The sequence below is a fragment of the Meleagris gallopavo genome, chromosome 1 (assembly GCF_000146605.3).
Source record: "Meleagris gallopavo isolate NT-WF06-2002-E0010 breed Aviagen turkey brand Nicholas breeding stock chromosome 1, Turkey_5.1, whole genome shotgun sequence".
Taxonomy (NCBI): Eukaryota; Metazoa; Chordata; class Aves; order Galliformes; family Phasianidae; genus Meleagris; species Meleagris gallopavo.
Window position 1 is genome coordinate 43,327,458 of NC_015011.2, and position 19,506 is coordinate 43,346,963.

General features: G+C 42.3%; 1 protein-coding gene across 3 annotated transcripts in view; it reads left to right on the forward strand.

Moving 5' to 3' along the window:
* Nucleotides 1–16,287, forward strand: part of CRADD (CASP2 and RIPK1 domain containing adaptor with death domain) — a 73,790-nt gene extending 57,503 nt beyond the window's left edge. For all 3 annotated transcript variants that reach the window (XM_019613823.2, XM_019613828.2, XM_010709191.3), the window contains one exon: nucleotides 15,775–16,287. In XM_019613823.2, the coding sequence (XP_019469368.1) occupies nucleotides 15,775–16,070 (296 nt within the window). In that variant the 3' untranslated portion in view covers nucleotides 16,071–16,287. The remainder of the gene's footprint in view (nucleotides 1–15,774) is intronic.
* Nucleotides 16,288–19,506: the final 3,219 nt, after the last annotated feature.

The window sequence follows — 19,506 nt, forward strand, 5'->3', positions numbered from 1 at the left end:
TCCAACAGAAGCTGAGGAAATCATTATTCTCCCTGTCACTTTCCTTCCCACTAGAAAAAGTGGGAGGAGGAAAGAAAGCACTAAAGAAGGAAGAAAAAAGAAGAAAAAGAAATGCATTTTCTAAAAGTGGGAGGGGATTTTTATTACAGAAAAGCTTGCAACACACCTTTGGCACAGCTGCTTCCATCCATCTGGACACAGGACTGCGTGTTGGCTGGTGTGGGCTACATGACAGGCAGCTGTGGCACTGCATCAGCCATGGCCTCTAGATAGTTGCTTGTGAAGGCATCAGTCCTTTGAGAAATGGTCGTGACGACACCTGCATTCACAAAGAGAAGGCACCAGAGGCCCACAGTTGCTGTAGGACAACCAGCAGGGCTATCAGTGCTCTGAGTGAGCCACATCAGTGACCTCCACTCAGCCCCAGTGAGCTGCAAAGGCTGAACAGCAGGGAGCGACCATTCCAGCACTTGCAGTTCTGTACTTATGATGGCTTGGAACAATTTTTGGTTTGCATTTCTAGCACCTCATAAATTAACCTCTCTGATTGAAACCGCGGAGACATAACGGGTCTCCATCAGCATCTAAAGATAGGCACCTTTCACAAGCAGGAAATCCAGCATGGAAGAGCAGGATTGCTCCTCATCTGTGATCTCTTTGGATGCTTTTCCTTTTGGGCCTGTTTCAGCCCACCTCTTCAGAGCTGTTTGAACTCTCTGATGGCAGTCTCTGCATACATAAATGGATACACGCAGAGCCTTTTTCAGGATCTGGGATTGCCAACTGTCTGTCTGTCCTTCCTCCATTAAAGACAATGAGGCCAGTCTCACTGGGAGTTTCCAGACAGTACAGTGTGGAAGCCACAAAATACAGTAGTTCAGATATAAGACTAGAAGGCTGTTGGTTTAGAGTTCCTGGAAAGCCTGGGATGGTGTACAAATGAGCTAATATCAAAAACATCTTCAAATACGTTTCTAAATCAAATGTTGCACAATTAATGCTTCAGAGAAATAAAAAGTAGAAACAGACTTGCTTTTCTGTGCAACAGGACAAGAGTGTCACATCTAGTAGTTCCCATAGAAAAAATGTGAACTTCAAATAAAAGTCAAAACTGTGTTGTCAGTCTAACCAAATGTATCAGATTGGGACAAAGAGAGCTGTAGATTCTTGCAAAAAAGCAGAGGACTTCTGACCATCTCTTTCAGGCAGAGTTTTATCTTCTCGTGGTCTTCTCTTTTAGACTCACAGGTATATTCATGCATTAATTAGACTTTTTCTTGGGGTCAGAGATGGATGAGCTCCAGGGCTGTGCTGCAGATTGCTTCAGCTGCCTCCTGCTGTCCCTGCATGTAGCTCTGATCTTTTCTGATAGATATTCTCAAGCTGTGTTTCTTAATGAAACTGTCTTTGGAATAGCAGTTTGTGGGGTGACAGGGCTACATTTTTTTTTTACAATTGTGTATCTGAAACAATTTGATACGTTGCTTGAGATTGTTGCATTCAATTCAGTAGTTCCAAAGACACTTCTGTTCCCTACAGACAGCATGCTCCCGTGGCACATACAGATGGAAGCATCATTTGTTGACTGAGTTTCTCCAGTTGCATGTGGAAACAATTGCATGACACAAAGAATAGTATTAAAAATGGCTTGTGCATTCCTTGCTTGGTTTACAGAAGAGGTCTGTTGAGTCAAATGCTTTGGACCTGGCTTTGGTTTCTCATGCTCATCCTGAAGCTCTCGTCTGCGGTTTCACAATCTGTCTGTACAGAACTTCCTGAAAACACTCAGGCTCTTTGCAGTTTTCAGCTTGAGTATCCAAACTCACTCAACAGTTTTGGAAGTGAGTACCTTCATAAATCTTCAGGCTGTAAGATGTGCACAGCAAGACCTTCTCATGGCATGCTTAAAGTGCTCAAACAATGTAAATACGGTATAAATACCATAAATAATATATCTTGAAAAGCCTGAGTCAGAAATACTTTTATGTTCTTGTTGACCTCTTTCAAGTAGACAAGAAGGCCTCATTTTCAACATAAAAAACTGAATGAAGATGTTTAAATAATTTAGTCCTCTTCAGGACATTTAGCATCTTCAGGACAGAACTAGGCTTTATAATCACCTTAAAAAGCTGTGATCTACAAAATGAAGGAAAACCAAAGCATGAAAGCCAGATTTTCATCTGTTTCCTGCACTTGAACTTGTAAACTTTGCACATGACCCCCTTGCGCTTGTTATTAACATATTGATACACACTAAAGTGCAAATGGAAGGTCAGGTTAGGTAGCAGGGCTCTGTTTGTGTGGTTTGTTATGCAGCAAAGTTCAGTTTGCATATGCTGATGTGGTGTGTCGTATTCCTCAAATGAAAACCTGAGGACAGTTTCTCAGAACTTGTCAGCCTTGCATCTCAGAAATGTTTGGTTGTTCTCACTGCAGCTGGGAGGAGCCCATAGTCACAACTGAGTGTTGAGTGTGTGAGGTTGAAACTATTTCTCCTTGTCTGACTCCACAGTCAGTTAGAAAGGTCATTGCATTGTGTATTTTGTTTATTAAAGTCAACCAGCACCTAGCACATCTGAAGAAGAGAGAAAGAGAAAAATATTCAGGTTTACAGTTCTGACATGAAAACTGACAGCATTATAAAAAATCCTGATATCTTTATGAGTTTGTTTAACTAGAGAGTTGTTTGCTTAAGAAAAATTTTTATTTTCATGTTTTAAGATTGCTTTTCCATTTTTACCTCTAGGAGGTAGATGTGATGTCAGCTGTTTTCGGCTGCTGAGCAAGTAAGAAAGTCTTCTCGCTTGTTCCTAGCATGGCTTCAGATTTGGCTCCCCCAGGGATACAAGCATAGTTTGTAATTTTGCATCTCTGTGACAGAACAGAGTTGTTTAGTTTCTTGTTTCGCCTTTTGGTTTTGTTTCAGTCTCACTAAGATTAGCAGAACTGCATCAAATTCCCAAACCAAGTAAAACAAATCTTCTACGGTCTGTCTGATCTTCCAGCCTTTTCATTTCTGATGTTAAGACATTTTTATTTCTGATTTGCTATGCATAAAAGCCAAAATGACTGAAATTTTGATTCTGGATCAAAATCTGACAGCTAGTAGACTATGAAACTGTGAGGGAAAACATTGCTCTGCATGCATGAGACATGAAAATTAATTGCTTAAGCACAAGATTTTTTCGGATGTTTAGGTTTGCTATATGAATTGTCCCACTAATACTGCCATAAATCTTATATAAATATCTTAAGTAATACAAGTGTTTGCTTATAGCCTGTTTGATTTTGAATATGCTTCAGTTGCTTTGGCAAAATACTGTTCCTAAGAGAAAAAGAGTAATTGGGCCCCCAGCCTTCAAGGGCATGGCTACAGCTGTGAGTCACCTCATTACTTTCAGTACTGTCCTGGGACCCTCGATGAGTGCGGTTGGTCGGAGTGCTGCATCCCAGGGCAGGCACAACACGTGCCAGCAAGCACATCGTGCCGGGTGTGAGAGCAGCACTGAGGCAGAGGGGAAAGAAAGGCAAGAACTTGTAGCGCAGAGTGGTTTGTGCAGTCGGCTATACCTGCACTCCTACTTCCATTTCTCAAAGGGAGCCTTGCCAGTTCTCTGAAATGAATCTGTGGAAATTAAATCAAAAAGGGGATGAATTTGACTTGCAGATATCTAAGACTTTCATTCTTTTTTTTTTTTTAATTAAAAAGTTGGAAATGTTCATATATCTATATATACACACACAAATGTATACACCCGCAGATGTAATCTCTGTTTGCCGTAGAGATAAATGAAAGTCCTCTGACTGTGACCCTTTAAAATTACTGTCCTATCAGTCAGCTGGAATTGCTTTCAGTCCAGCTGTGTCAAATAAGTCACGAGATTCCAGATTCATTTCTCCCAGATCTTTATGTGACTTGGCACCTGAGCAGGTTGTGGTGCTGAGCCCCATTACTTTGGGAACACCAGTACCTATGGAGCACGTGGCCACAGCTGAGCAGTGCGTTTTAGTACCAGTAACTGGTTTTCCTGAGGATTTTAAAATGGCAAAAACTCTACGAAAGTTCATAAGCCTTCAGGGAAAAAGGTTCTGTTGCAAGAAAGGGAGCAAAAAAGAAGCAGAAAGATGGAAGTCCATCTTGCTTAAGGCATTTGGTGAAGTCTTTCACACCTGTGCAAAATGTTTATAGAAAGATGCTCAGCTGACACATTGGTAGCGTTTTGATTACTTGCTTTGCATGGGTGTAAATGATTAAGTGAAGTGCCAAGCAGTGGAGGATTCAGCATAATGATAGCACTGTTTTAGCTTGCTCTGCACAGCTCGTTCTATTAATATATGTGGTCAGGAAGGAACGCAGTCTCACTTTGCTAAAATCTGAAACTCGGTAAAGCATAATATGTGCAGTATTAATTTTGGTTTGACACCTGCCAGGCAAAGATCTTCATGAGCCAAAGGCATTCTTCTAAACGAAGTTCCATCTGTTGCACAGATCTTTGATTCTGATATTTCTGATTACTCAAGCCAAGGCAAAAAGAATAGCCAGCTTGATGAGAGATCTCTAAGTGGAATGAGCAGTTTTATCAGGGTTAAGTATAATGGCTTGTTGTCCTGTTTGGTTTAGGATCTGTAAGGGAAAAATGTGTGACTAGTTGTGTTATATAACAGAACAGTCCTTCGTGTTGGCAGCGCTAGCTTTGTTGTTGTATGAGAGAAACATCTATAGCAAAGTCCAAGTGCATGATTTTATCTTTGAAATGCCTCAGCCTTTAGAAATATTTCTATGAAGGAAAGTTGCTGGTAAAAAATTTACTCGCTCATTGTGCTTATTGGCAGATAAACATCCCGTGGATCTTCCTATGGCTCTTACACACAGAGGAGCAGCAGAATTAATGCGTACCTCAGCTCCTTTAACGACATTTGAAGTCAGTATTCAAGTAGTTTCTGTCAAAAGAAATTATGTGCCAATCCCTCGACAAAAATTGTATGATGAGTTTGTCACATAGCTGACAAAATAATCATTAATTGCTCCAGTTGTCTTTGTTTTGCACTTAGAGTGGGTGAGTTCTTCTGTCAGCGCTGCCCTGCCCACCTGGATAAACATTGGTTTCCTATGGAGTCATGAGAAGCCGAATGTGCCTTGTGATCGTCATGACTTCGTACAACCAACCACTGATTGTTAATTATTATTTGTGATAGCGCAGAGAAGAGACTTGATTGAGGGAAATGATGGCTCTACATGGTTCAGACCCGTAATTAATGGTTGAATGTGTCGTGAGTATTATCAAACTCCATTGAATTCACTCAGAACTACAGAGCATTCAAAATTAAATAGAAATTTGCAGACATACTTTAGAATTTGATTTTCAGCATTATTTCTAGAGTTGACTTGCTGTGACTGATGGCATATAAACCAGTCTCTGCTCTGGCAGGCTATCAGATAGCTTTGTACTAGCACATAGTTGTACTTGGCTTCCAAAAGCATGGTCTTACCTGTTCTTTCCAGAAAACTTTCCAAGGCATATTTGGAAAAATCTTTGGCCAAGATCTGAATGCTGACTATTTGTATTTATGCAGTTCTTCCAAGCTCAGGTGTTCCTCAGAATCTTCCCATTAACGGGATGTTTGTTTCTTTTTTCCTTAGTGCTGCATGCTGAACTTGTTAATGTCATAGAATCATAGAATCAAGAGTCCTAGAATCATAGAATCATTAAGGCTGGAAAAGACTTTTAAGAACATCTCATCCAACCACCAGCCCATCGCCACCATGCCCACTGACCATGTTCCTCAGTGCCACATCCACACAGTTCTTGAACACCTCCAGGGACGGTGACTCACACCTGCCCTGGGCAGCCTGTGCCACTGCAGCGCCACTCTTTCAGAGAAGACATTTTTCCTAATTTTTAGCTGAAGTATCACTGCAAGGATGCTGTGGCTTCAGTACTGTGTGTGTGTGCTTATTTATGTACAACAAGGTTGTATGTAAGTACATATAATAAATAAATAAATGTAAATCCATGGGAAATATCAAGCAAATTTTATTTCCACTTCAGGTACTAGAGCAGTATCGTAAAATGCTAAAACAAAAAAGCATAAGACACAGTATAATTCAGTCCAGTCCTGTCTGTAATGCTTAGGTGATCTTGCTTGAAAAGGGAGCAGGCTTATAACATTTTGTGTTTGTGCTTTCTTTGCATAGTAATTCTTTTCCTCTTACATATCGATAAATGTCATTTAATTTATACAGTCAATTACGTGATTTCTCAGTGTGCAACAACAGAGAACTACTGGGTAGGGTTGTAATTATTTAATTTTCATGTGAAACAGAACAAAATCTATGGTATTAGCTGCTGAAACTTCATCCCTGCTCTTCTTGATAGAAAGCAATTGAAAAGTGAAAAACGGATTAGCTTCAGCTCCTCAAACCCAGGGATTGCTCCCTGCAGCCTGAAGAGGGTGAAAGCATGGATTTATTTAGGGACTTCCCTGTCAATCTGTTTAACGTGGATTAAACAGGACTAATACTGAAGGCTAACAGTCTGCAGAAATCCGTGGAGGTAAAAACATGTTAGACACCTTACAAATAATAAATCCTGGAAAACCATGCAGCTACTGGAACTGAATAGTGAGAAAGCAATTGAAACCTTTTGTCATGAATGTTTGTGTTTCAGGTTTTACTAGTCTGCTACCACATCTACAGCTACCGTGCATCCGTTAGTAAGTGATAAAGAAAACATGAATTAGCTGCTGGTACTGAGCCGTAATAGAAACATCTGCATTCTGGAATTGCCTGTAGATTTACAAAATTTTATGCCACCTTTTTTTCCTACTCTAATATCACAAGTTTATTTAATGTCACAAAGCATGAAGCTTTACAGAGCTTGCAGATGAAGAGGTTACCAGTGAATGAAGATATACGTACCTTTATATTACTGTAGAAATGCATAATCTCAGCGGGAAGGAGTTGAATTTGGTGCCAGGGGTGGGTAGGGCCTTACTTGAGGGAGACTATTTAAAATTGCTGTGGCTGGGATTATCACAGAATCATGGCTGCATTTTTTCCTACGCATTGACTGTCAGAGTTTTATGTTCGTATTCGTTTAAAAAACAACAACAGGGACCTTTCTATAATGCAACGCATTTTAAAAACCAGCATGACGTGGAAGAACGCAGCCAATCTTTGTACCGTATATTTACTGCCATTTTGATTAATGTCTGATAATTTAATTATGAGAAGTGGAAACGTAAATTACCGTAATAGAAGTACACTTCAGGGTAAGTGTGTTTTACGATCTCTAATTGCTGAGGTTGGTTTTAATCATACACATTCTGTATATTAATGACTGTGTGCATTCATAAGATCAGAAAATACCCTTTTGCAGAAACTTTAAAATTCTGCATCTGTGAAGCCTACCTATAGCATATACTCAGGTGAACATAAAATTCTCTGTCAAATTTGTTTTACTGTAGCATAGTCAGTGCAGCTTTCTCCCCTTGTATGTGCTGGTAGTACAGACTCCATTCTGTAGTTTAGTCAGAGTATTAAATGAAAAAGACTTATTTTGATTACATTAGAGAAGATAGTATTTATTCTGGATTTATCCAGGCATTCTTAGGAAGGTAACTGTGCCTATTCTTCCTGCAAAGCTGCAGGTTTTCCATCACCAGGGTTTTCCTGTGTTGATACAATTCTATGGAAGAAGAGGGAGTTTCCAAGTGGAGATCAGCGCATTTTTGGCAGTCATCATTAAATGATGTCCCCTGATATAGTGAAATAGGTTGAAAGAGGGAGGTGTGACTCTCCTTTCAGTAATGAGCAGAAAGCTGCAGAGAAGGCAGCAGGCATTGGCAGATGGAACAATGACCACACTCTCCCACCATGACAGAGAAACAGCTGGGGATATGCTAAAAGCAGAAGTCAGTACATCTCCTCTGATGATCTTCTGTTTTAATCTTCCTCTGTAAATTACTTTAATCTAGGTATATTAATTTTATATACAGAAATATCTATAATGGGGTCAGATTTCCATGTTCAGGTACTGCAAGGTATGGTTCCATTTTTCTCATTCCCCAGTCCAACAGTTTTTGAAACTCACTGGCATCAGGAAGCAGACCATAGTGGTTCTGAATAGTCTCTTCTGGATGGACTGCACAATCCATATTTACAGATTTATAGAAAAATGATATATAGAAGGTAAATATTTTTCCATATTCCACAGAGCGTGATTATTTGGAGCTGTTGCATTTTACTAGTGTTCCCTTCCCAGCCTTTGAATCAGTTTGATGTATAATTTGCAACAGCAAAAGGAAAAAACAGCACAAATTATACAGTATGGGTTGGTTTCTGGATAGTCTGTTGTACTTTTTTTTACTCATCCGTGTTTTGAGCTAGTTTGTTGTGTTTGAATGGGTCTTCTTCAATGGAACTTCTTCTACAGCAAGGAAATGATCTTGTAGTGCTTCCTCAACATTTTTAATTTGCACAGGACAGAATAAGTGCTTCATTCTCCGTGAAAGCCCACCAAATAAAGCTAGCATGGTACATCCCATTTAGCACTCCAGTCATTCATTGCCATAGGCTGGCTTAATGCTCATGAATTTGGATATGCTGTAGGAAGAGAGCAGGCATGTGCCTTCCATTCTGCCTGTTATGACAGGGATGAGGGAGAAGAGCTGAACAAGAAAGCAGAAGAGCAGCCCCACTAAAGGAGGCCTACTGTCACCTCCCATCCCCTTTTCTAACAAATTGAGCCAACCCGCTCCCTGCGGTTACCCAGCAGTTACCCTCTTTATTCCATCCTTCTCACCATGACCACTTTCATCATTTGGTCTTGGATTCTGTGAAGTACATTACTTGCTAGGAGCCCTCAGGACTCATAATTTCCTCTTTCCCTTTCACCCAAGGTCTCTGATAGCTCATGGAGGACTGCTGCTCTGTGAAATCTCAGGTCCCTCCGTTATCAGCAGCCTTACACACTCACCTCCCCATTCAGGTTCTGCAGCCCCACCTCAAAGCTCTTGAAAGCTTGTCCCAGCCTGATCCTCCAAGTGTTGTTCTGCTTCACGATCCAGTTCTGCAGTTGTGCTCGGCCCAAGGGGATTACACTTTAAAGCAAATCTACATGATTATACGCAGGTTTTTTTGCTATTATGACACTTAGTCATTAAATAATTCCTGGAACATAAGGCACCTGCCAAAATACACAGCACACGGTCTGGCAACCATGACCAGACCTGCTCAGTACTGGGTCGGCTGTTCAGACTAGTTGAACAAGTGCACTGCGTTTGGAGGGGGCTGGAGGGAAGAAGCGACTGCCACTAGTTCTTTCTTATGCATGTTTTCATAGAATCATAGAACCACAGAATGGATTGATTTGGAGGGGACCGTAGCTAGTTCCACACTGCTGCCATGGGCAGGGCTGTCACCAACTAGATCAGGCTGCCCAGGGCCCTATCCAGCCCAGCCCTTAGCTGAAGAGCTCCACGTGTGGCTGCTGGCACATGAGCTTTGGTGTTCTATGGTGCCTCTCCATTGTCACTGGGAGCTCCCATTTTCTGTAACATAGTTTCCTATTAACCAAAGCTGTGCTGTTCTCTTCTGAGGGCTGTTACGTATATTTGTCTACCCTTGGTACCTTCTGAACCTGTTGGCCAGTTTCAAGAAGCCTGCCTACTTGCAGCAGTAGAGAAGATTTCATCAGTAAGCCTCCAGAGAGGCCCTGTGAGGACTGGCTGAAGCAGGAGTCAATCAGCTATGGAATCACACCTGGGGAAGCAAGGCTTTTTTTGGTTTGTGCTTGTGGGACTTCTTGCTCCAGCTTTAACACTTCTCAGGGAAGAAGTGTACTCCAGATGCCAGAAAAGACGATTAAAGAGGACTCTGAAATGCTTGCTTTGAACTCTTTAGATATTATGAGTAGGATCTGGTAAGGGTGTCAAGAGAATAAAAAGGGCTAGGCAGTTGAGTTCAGATCACTGAAGGACTGTACGCCTACCAAGAGAAGATGTGGAGGCCAGAAGCCTGCCTAAGAAATTATTCCTTTCTGCAGTCTCATTCCCAGCTGTGCAAGATTTGAAGCCCAGAATCACCTGCCTGTTTGTGAGGTGATAATACAAAAATAAGAGTGTTTGCCTAGCACTTTCAGCCAAAGATCTTGCATTTGATTTTATTGTGTCTAAGCATACCTTTCTTCCCAGGAGTTTTCTCTCTCTCCACCAGCCTCTGTTCTGGATGCTGGGAAGTGTTCTTAACCCTTCACAGGGAAATCTTTCTATTTTTTACTGGAATTATTAATCAAGAGAAAGAGAACAAAGTAGATCTTTATCATGCTGCTCAGCACTGGGATGTGCAGCTCAGAGAGACCTGGATTCCAGTCTCTTCCAGGACTGCTTCTGCTTTCTTATCCAGTGAGTGCACATGGCCATTTTAACAGATAAAATACAGAGGCAGTGCTGGAAGCAGAGACCAGTTCCCAGAACATCCTTTCCCAAGGGGCAGCTTTAACCAGCAGTGATTAGATAACAGGTGGGCTCAGTTATCCCTAACTCTGTCCTTAACTGCATATGGAGTTGTCCTCCAGGATGAGGTGGCAGCTGATTGGGACTTTTTCAGCACTTTGGATTCAGACACATCATTTTCATCAAAGTACTTTTCACACAACAGATAGCAAAAACCAGTAAAATAAATTGACTGCATCAGGGAGAAGGATCTTTGAAACTCTAAGCAGATGCTTTTGGTCACACACAGAGGAGTCATATTTACACAGAAAAGAGACCTTCAGACAGAAGCACTTAGGCTGCTGATGGTTCTGAGGAATCAGCTGGGCACTTTGCAGACCACCCCAAAACACTTCAGTGTTTATTACTGCTGCATCCCGTGCTGGAACCAAGCTTGTTTGCTCCCCCATTCAAAGCTCACTTTGCTGGACTTTATGTTACATCTTCTCACTTCTGCCAAGGGGGGCTGATCTGGAGTGAGTTTCTTTTTCCATCCCCCTGATTGCTACAACATCCTGGAGTTTTGTGCTTGAAACTGTGGCATTCTGGAGTGCATTAAAAAGAGTGTGTCCAGCAGGTCAAGGGAGGTGATCCTCCCCCTCTACTCTGCCCTGGTAAGGCCTCATCTGGAGTACTGTGTCCAGTTCTGGGCTCCCCAGTACAAAAAAGACAGGGATCTCTTGGAAAGAGTCCAGCAGAGGGCCACAAAGATGGTGAAGGGCCTGGAGCATCTCCCCTATGAAGAAAGGCTAAGTGAACTGGGTCTGTTTAGCCTTGAGAAAAGACGACTGAGAGGGGATCTGATCCGGGTTTATAAATATCTGAGGTGTGGCGGCCATAGCGGTGAGGCCAGTCTCTTTTCAGTGGTATGTGGAGACAGGACGAGGGGAAACGGACATAAGCTGCAGCATAGGAAGTTTCGCACGAATGTGCGTAAGAACTTCTCCACGGTGAGGGTGACGGAGCACTGGAACAGGCTGCCCAGGGAGGTTGTGAAGTCTCCTTCTCTGGAGATATTCAAGTCTCGCCTGGACGCCTACTTGTGCGACCTGGTGTAGGGAACCTGCTTTGGCAGGGAGGTTGGTCTCGATGATCTCTAGAGGTCCCTTCCAACCCCTACAATTCTGTGATTCTGTGATTCTGTGAACTGGGAATGTCTCGAAGAAAACTGAATGCCAAAGTGGGAACCGGATGCTTTTGCCCCAAACATATTTTTGGTATCTGGGTTACTCTGTTTTGTTTGGTCCCTGTCTGTGGTAATTTCTATTTATATCCAGATCTGTTTCCTGTCCACACTCACTAGCGTGGCTATGTCTCCCACTTTGAGCCACGGTCCAGAAGCACACAGGCTGGTAGTTGTCAATGTTTTCTTTTTGTTTTCAGCTGGGATGGCTAGGATTAAGGTTGAGGATGAATGATCTTCCTTGACCAGCTAGAGCCAGTGGCAGGAAGCAGGTGGAGAAGGGGAGAAGCCTGTCCCTTTGTGCTGCAGCTTTGAACAGGAGGAGCCACAGTTCTTTCTCTGGGTCAGTTCCAACTCCAAATCCAGGGTGGAGAGCATCCTCCCTGCTTTCAGCCCTGAGAAGAGGAATTTTTGTGGTCCCAGTGCTGCTCCAGCAATCTGGCATTAGAGCAGCCCTGCCCCAAGTCAACGTGCTCCCCAGCACAGAGCTGTCAGCTTGCCATTTCTCAGGGCCTTGGTGGTTTCGGTGTGAGCGGTGAAAGGTTGAACTCTCAATCTCCACAGCATGCAGCCATGACATTTCACACAACAGACTAGGTCCACAGCTGTTGTGGTCTTTCACTTAGCCTGCTCTCTGGAGGTAGAAACACCACAAATGGTCTTTTTTGTAATAGCCATCAGCACCTTCCAGGTTCTCCTGTAAAATACAGGTCACACCACTATTGCAAAATAATGAACAAGCAGCCCAGTGGCACCACGGGTGCAAGTCAGGTCACCCTCCACAAGCCCCACTTCTCCCCATTTCCAGTGATGCAGTATGAATTTCACAAGCCTGTATCTATCTTAAACACGGACATCTTCATACTGGATCCACCTAAAGTTAGAAAAGCTTTGTATCTTTGCAAATTTAGGTCTTAGTTTCCTGAATGTATATTTCAAATCCAGTCAGAGCATCTGCATAATTGGAACTTATACTGTACTCTTGCTACCTCCATCAGCCTATTCTGACCAATGCAGATTGTAAGCGGGGGTCTGCAGTAAAAATAACCAAAACAAGCTGTCTTTAATGTTTTTGCAATGTGTTCAAAGCAGCTTGGTTGCTGAGGACAGAAAAAGCATTTCCCTTTTACCTGAAATGCCCTTGTGTTTATTAAATTAAGAGTGTTATTAATCGTAGATCATATCCAAACCTTTATATTATTTTACATTTGTCATAACTAAATGATCTCACTAAATATTTCTGTATACCTCTAAATAATGTTGCCTGTCATGTAATACTTGTCTTGGTTTTTTCTCAGTGAGAAGTGAGCTGAAAAAGAGCTATCACAGAAAATAAAATGGGACTAAAGTAACAGGCCTTTGTATTAAATTTAACATTTGGCTCCTGTCCCAGAATTTCCTGCATCCATATTGGAATCAGATGCTAGCCCAAGATGAAAAGATTTCCTGGATGGGTTTTATTCTTATTCTTATTAAAGGGCTGATAACAGGCTGAAGGCAAGATACTTGTTGTAGTAAAAAAATCTGCCTGATATCAAAGGCTGGATGGACAAGCTGACATATATTGTTGTTAGGCCTCCCTGCTTGATCACATTTCAGTACCATAAAATCATTCTGCTAGTGAACACGAGATGTAAAAATCTCAATGTGAGAGCAAAAATCTAGGGCTGGCAGGTCCTCCTCCTGGGCACAGAGTTCTTGCTTAGTAGCTGAGACAGTACGTGGGTTCAATAGCAAGAAATATTGTTTGCTGCAGCACAGGGTAGCTGTCTTCATTGTAAATCGTACTTATTATCAAGTACTTGCGTTCACTTTTGTGTTCATGACAGGCACTCAATGGTCTCGATGTGCCCATGGAACTGGCATTGTGTGTAATGGGGGGGCAGCCCCGTGGTGCTGCTCTTCCTTCTTCAGGAGAGTTGTGCTGGGGTGACAGGCCGTGGAGGCTCCTTTGCCACTGCTGACATCGACAACGAAATGTACAGCCTGCATGCCACAGAGCCTTTGTCTTTCCAGATGCATTCTTGGGAGAAGGTGAATTCTGTCTTGAGCTCTGTGATGAGGGCTGGAGCCACTGACCTGACACAAACCCTTCTGTCTCAGAAGCTGCTGAAGCTGAAAGGTGGTCTGGACATTCAGCCTTTGCTATTGTAGCTGGGACCTGTGCAAGAAAGCTTGTGACCTGTGCCCTACCCCAAAACTAGCCACTGTCCCAGTTCTTTTGGCAGCCAGGAGATGAGAGGCCCTAATGCTGTGGTTTAACCCTGCAGGCAGCTCAGCACCACTCAGCCACCCGTCACATTCCCCAGGTGGAATAGGGGAGAGAATTGGAAAGGGAAAAGTGCAGAAATCCGTGGGCCTGAGATAAAGACAGTTTTCTAGGTAAAAACAAAAGCCACATACGTAAGTGACGCAAAGCGAGGAACACATTCCTTGCTTTCCATCACCAGGCAGGTGTTCAATCACTTCCAGGAAAGCAAGGCTCATCATGCATAATAGTTTCTTGGGAAGACAAACGCCATCACTCTGAAAATCCACCCTTCCTCCTTCATTCCCCTGGCTTTTATTGCTGTCCATGATGCTGTATGGTATGGGACATCCCTTTCATCAGTCTGGGTCAGCTGTCCCGGTTCTGTCTCCTCCCAGCCCCTTGCCGCCAGGGCAGCACGAGGAGCTGAAAAGTCCTTGGCTCTGTGCATGCACTGCTCCACAGCAATGGAAACATCCGTGCGTTATCAACACTATTTTCATCAAAAATCCAAAACACAGTATCACATGAACATCTAGGAAAAAAAAAAATCTCTGTCCCAGCCAAAACTGTGACACCTAGATGCTCTCCAGAAAGCAATTTTGCCTTTACTCAAAACAGCTCCATAGAACACTCATGTGTGATTGGGCTCCAACAGCATGAATGTTCGCAGGCTCTGGGTATTCTATGCAAAAACAATTTTTGTTTTCAGACAGTGGAGTAGTGCTTTCTAGTGTTGCTGTTCTGCTGTGGCAGAGACTGTGAACAGGGTATTGGAGCTATAAATTAGATTTTGCAAAGCAGCTCTTCTGGAGGGAGGCTGCTGCTTCAGATTGGCAGGCTATAATTAGCATTTTCCTGAGGTTATTTTTGCTCTGTTTTGACGCAGTATCTTCAGTGACAAGAGCAGAGTAGCAATTGCAGCTTGCATTGACCCTTCATTACAGCTTGTGATCTCAAAAGGTATCAGAGAGTGAATATGTTTTGCAGATATGCTGCTTTTCTAGATACACCTTTTCAAAGCAACTGGTCTGTGGTTTGAATTTACAGGCAGAGAACTGTTTCACCAGCGCTGGGCGTTTACAGCATCGACGTCAACATGTGAGCTTATACCCAGCGCTCCTTTTATAGTCAATGGAGAGAAATGTGCATTTTTAGAGCAGTAATTCATCTAGTCTATTTTAAACATCTTCTTTCAAATATACGAATTGTATTCTAGAAGAGCCTATTTCTCTCCTCGGGAGTAATTAATCCTAGCACTGTTAGGGTTTATTCAAATAAAAGAAAAGCCCCCGAAGCTGGCCACCCAAAGATGATTTTGCTATATATAACAGCGAACAAAGGGTAAGCAGCATCCTAGGAGACTGAAGACTTCCTGGTAACTAAGGAATCAGTTATTTCTGATGTGTATAAACAGAGAGACAGGACCGAAGTGATGAGATATTATTGGTCCTATATGTGTCATTGTCATACTTGTACAGCAAGGCTGATTTTCAGAATGTGCTGACTGCTGGAAGCATGTTCCTTTAAAACCTTTCTTGTTCACTCCCCCAAAATCTGTAATTACTTTTGAAAGTTCTGGCTTCAGAGTAGAATTCTGATATCTGGATTATTGGCATTCAGAAGCTCCAGGCTCTCTAATAAGGTCTATTGAGCATTAGTTTTCCTCTAATTAATCTTGTATTTGATTATGTAATTCATTTTTCCGGTTGAGTGTCCTTGCTGTTTCTCAAATTAATAAATTATTTCACCTCAGCTTTGCTTATTCTCTCCTTGTCAAGGTTCTGCGTTAATATTTGCAACATTGCCTAGTGATGTGTGTTTGCATTTTCTTTATTTTTTTTTACAGATGCAGCCGAAATTGCCCCATGTATTTTGAAGAGTTCACCAACAGATCAACAGATGAACAAGCTTGCGAGGAGACTGGGACCCGAATGGGAGCATATTGTTCTGTGCTTGGGTTTGTCCCATACTGACATCTATCGATGTAAAGTCAATCACCCTCACAACGTTCAGTCACAGATAGTAGCTGCTTTTGTACTGTGGAGACAGCGTTTTGGGAAAAATGCAACAATCCAAAGTCTGCATGCCAGTCTGATGGCAGAAGAAGTGGATCCTTCTGTGATGCAGTGCATGCTTGAGTAAAGCCTTGCCATTCATTGGGAGCTTTCGAGTACTTTGCTAAATTAAGTACATCACGAGACGAGTTGAAGATCTGGTGCATCAAACTGGCAAAACTGGGGTTGAGAACTGTGATTTTATTAAGTTTCTACATTTCAGTTTTCTGTGGCACCTTGTGACTTGTAATTCTTTTCGTGCCAGGTTTCTTTTTAGCAGGCATTAAAAAATGGATCACTCTTTCCTCTTTCTTTGCTCTTGTACTATTCCAGTGGGGATATAGGGTGACACTTAAAGTCCTTGCACACAGGAGGCCCTGCAGTGAGTTCAGCAAGGTTTCCCATTTCACAGTGGAAGCAACACTTGATTTAACCTGTTTTCTGCACTATGGACTAAGAGCCTTTTTTACTGCTGTTCCATGCTAATTCCCTGATATCCCAATAAGAAATGAGAATAATCACTGTTACTAATGCAATGATTATACAGCAGTTACTGCAGGTGGCCGTTTCACATTTGTCAGTCTTAGCACATATCACTTCTTGCTCGGGTAGATGGCTGCCACTTTATTCTACCTTTCAAACTGGCCCTAAGAGAGAGTAACAGGAACCTGGTGTGCTGGTGAGGTCTTTTCCCATTATAGTTTAAAAGGTGTAGGTTTCACCAAGGAGGCAGACACTGCGTAAGTGTGGGTGGGGAATTCTCTGGGAAGATACGCAGCAGGAACGTCACAGAGGATAGGCAGAGAAGGTACCTAAGAAATGAGATGACTTTTAAGTTTCCCATCTTTGTCTCAGCTAGTAAACTGGAAGATAAACTGATGTCTGCTGAGTCTTTGTGCTATAGCATGTATGCAGAGGCAACAGAAGCAACCAGCTGCTCTTAGAGACCTGATGGCAAGAGGCTAAATACATGTTAATTCTTTATGGGCACTTTACTGTACTGTAAATGAGGAACAATGTTTGAGTGCAGGGTTTCCAGGTCTGTTTATGAGCAAGTTCTGGTAGACCATTTCATCTATACAGAGTCATTGCCAAATAACTTCCCATCCTACAGGATCTGCTCCATATAATTTAACAGCTTAACAGGCTTGTCAGAAATCTTTACTAGAGAAAGAATGAGCTTTATTGCCTTTTTTTCTTTTTTAATTCTTCCTCTACTCTGATTTTTGAAGCCATTTCCCAAAGATGGGAAATTAGGAAAAACAAAGACATTTTCAGGAGACATTGTCTGCCTTGCTTTTCAGAAGCATGAAGAGCTGTCCTGGCAATTCCTGCAGGTCCTGAAGTGATCTGGTAGTAGTCTTCTGCATACAGCTTTCACCTTCAGTAAATCATGATCCTCATTTGGATCTTAATTAATCATTATCCTATTACAGCTATTTACAGAGTCTAAGTCTATCAACAAGTCCCAAATAAACAGTTTAAATCAATTTAGGCCGTGTTACTTATTTTACTAGTTCGTGATGCTTTCATGCCAGCATATACTTTTTGTTGAAAAACTCCTAGAGGTATACGGAGACATTTGGCAAATTCACATAGACACGGTGCAGAGAAAGGAGTGTGAGGACTCTGAACCTGTTCTGCTACGAGATGAGCACCGGTGTGACATGTATGTTAGGGAAGAGGGGCAGAGCGGCGTCCCTGGCAGCAGCTTGGAGGGAGATGTGAAGTGGGACGAAATACCGAAAGCGTGGCTTACAGGAGGAATGCAGCTCTACAGTCACATAAATGCAAGGACCTTGTCTTGTTCTGAGCCGGCATGGGCCAAATCTGAACACAGACTGGTGGCATGGGGAGCCATCCCCAGTTAGCCCAGCCTGAATGCGGCAGTACAGCCAGTCCCGCGGTGAAGCGGTAGGATGGGTGGTGCACTCACAGGTCCTGGTACTTTCTACTCTGCATGAACTTTGGATTTTACATTCTTCTTTTATAAGGCCGATGTCAGATTACACATAACTATATTTAGAGCATTTTAAAGAAAAGAGCTTGGAACAGGTATGAAGTCTCATGCCAAAGAAGCCTTCCTAACCAGTCAGGTATCCTGACAAAGCACCTAATTCATAATTTATAGCTGCTTTCACGTTCCCAGGCCCAAAATTAGTGCTGTAATACTTGAGGTGCAAATACTGAAGGGAGAGGTTTACTTGTTTTATGAGACTGTTTCCATTGCTGTTATTTTTAAATTCATGGAAATGTTTCTATTAGACTCTTCAGTTTTATTAAGGCTTGTTTTTGCACCACACAAATACAGGGACACATTAAACTTGACAGTAGTATTCCTTTAACCCAGTGGATTTTTCCATCTACTTAAAAATATTTTTCTTCTGTATGTAATGCTTTATTTTACACGAGGATGTAATTAAGACAATTTAATTCTTCAGATGTAAAGCAACGCCTCTCATTCTCCCTTAGCACAGCCAAGAGATCTTAAAATGTTTATTCTTCTCTGGCTAATTTGAGAGCAAATGTTACTTGTTTAAATGTCACTCTGAGGCAAGCCGGCACTCGAGCATTGTTCAGGGGGAGGCAGCTCCATCAGTCAGTGTCCCCATCTCTGCCTTCACACTTTGGGTGACAACCCAGGGTTGGTAGGGGCTGCTCCCTGCCCCAGGGACGGTGATGGGAACAGCACCCACAGCGGTCATCTCGCCCGGTGGCAGTTCAAGTGTTTTCAACTGAGTTCTGGTTTCTTAGCTGAAGCCAAAAAAGTCTTTTGAGCGCAACTGGTGTGATTGCTCTGTACTTGTTTGCGGCAGTGTTTAGGTGCCCTGAGAGAGAAAAGCAAAGGTGTCTCCTGGGTCTCCTACAGAAATGAATAGCTTGACTTCTAGCTCCTGGAATAAGCAGCCATTGCTTCTCTTCCTTGACTTATAAAGGAGATGCTCAGATCCCGTTTAATTCTTCAGAGGTAAGTAGGCTTTACAAAAAATTGTTTTGTACTCGGAGAGTACAGGCAGACTCTTAGCACAGCAAAAGGAAAGGGCTAAGAGCAGTACTTCCCACCTGCACAGAGCAACATGGATTATCACAAAGGAGGGACCACATGACCACATGGATTAGGCTTCACATTGCTCTAAACAGTGGATGGAGTGTAGAGGAGAACTAAAATGCAGTCATCTTTGAGCTGCTTCTCTGAGATGATGCGGGGGAAATTTCCGTCTTGACTCATATATTACGACAGTCATTGATCTATGGAATAAAACATTTTGCTGAAGGTTGGAAAAACAAACAAAAGTCCCATTATATTCAAAGAATATAAAGCGCACGCCGATCTTATTCTAAATATGGTCATGCTGCCAATTTTGTTTCTTACTGGAAATAAAAACAAGCTCTGAGAGCTAAACTATTTATAAGCTTCTGTATCCTCAATGGCCATAAACTAATCTTGAGGCATAGCAGAAGTAGAGCTGAAAAGGCAGTTCCTAAAAGGTTTGTGTATTTACAATAATAATTTACAATCTTTT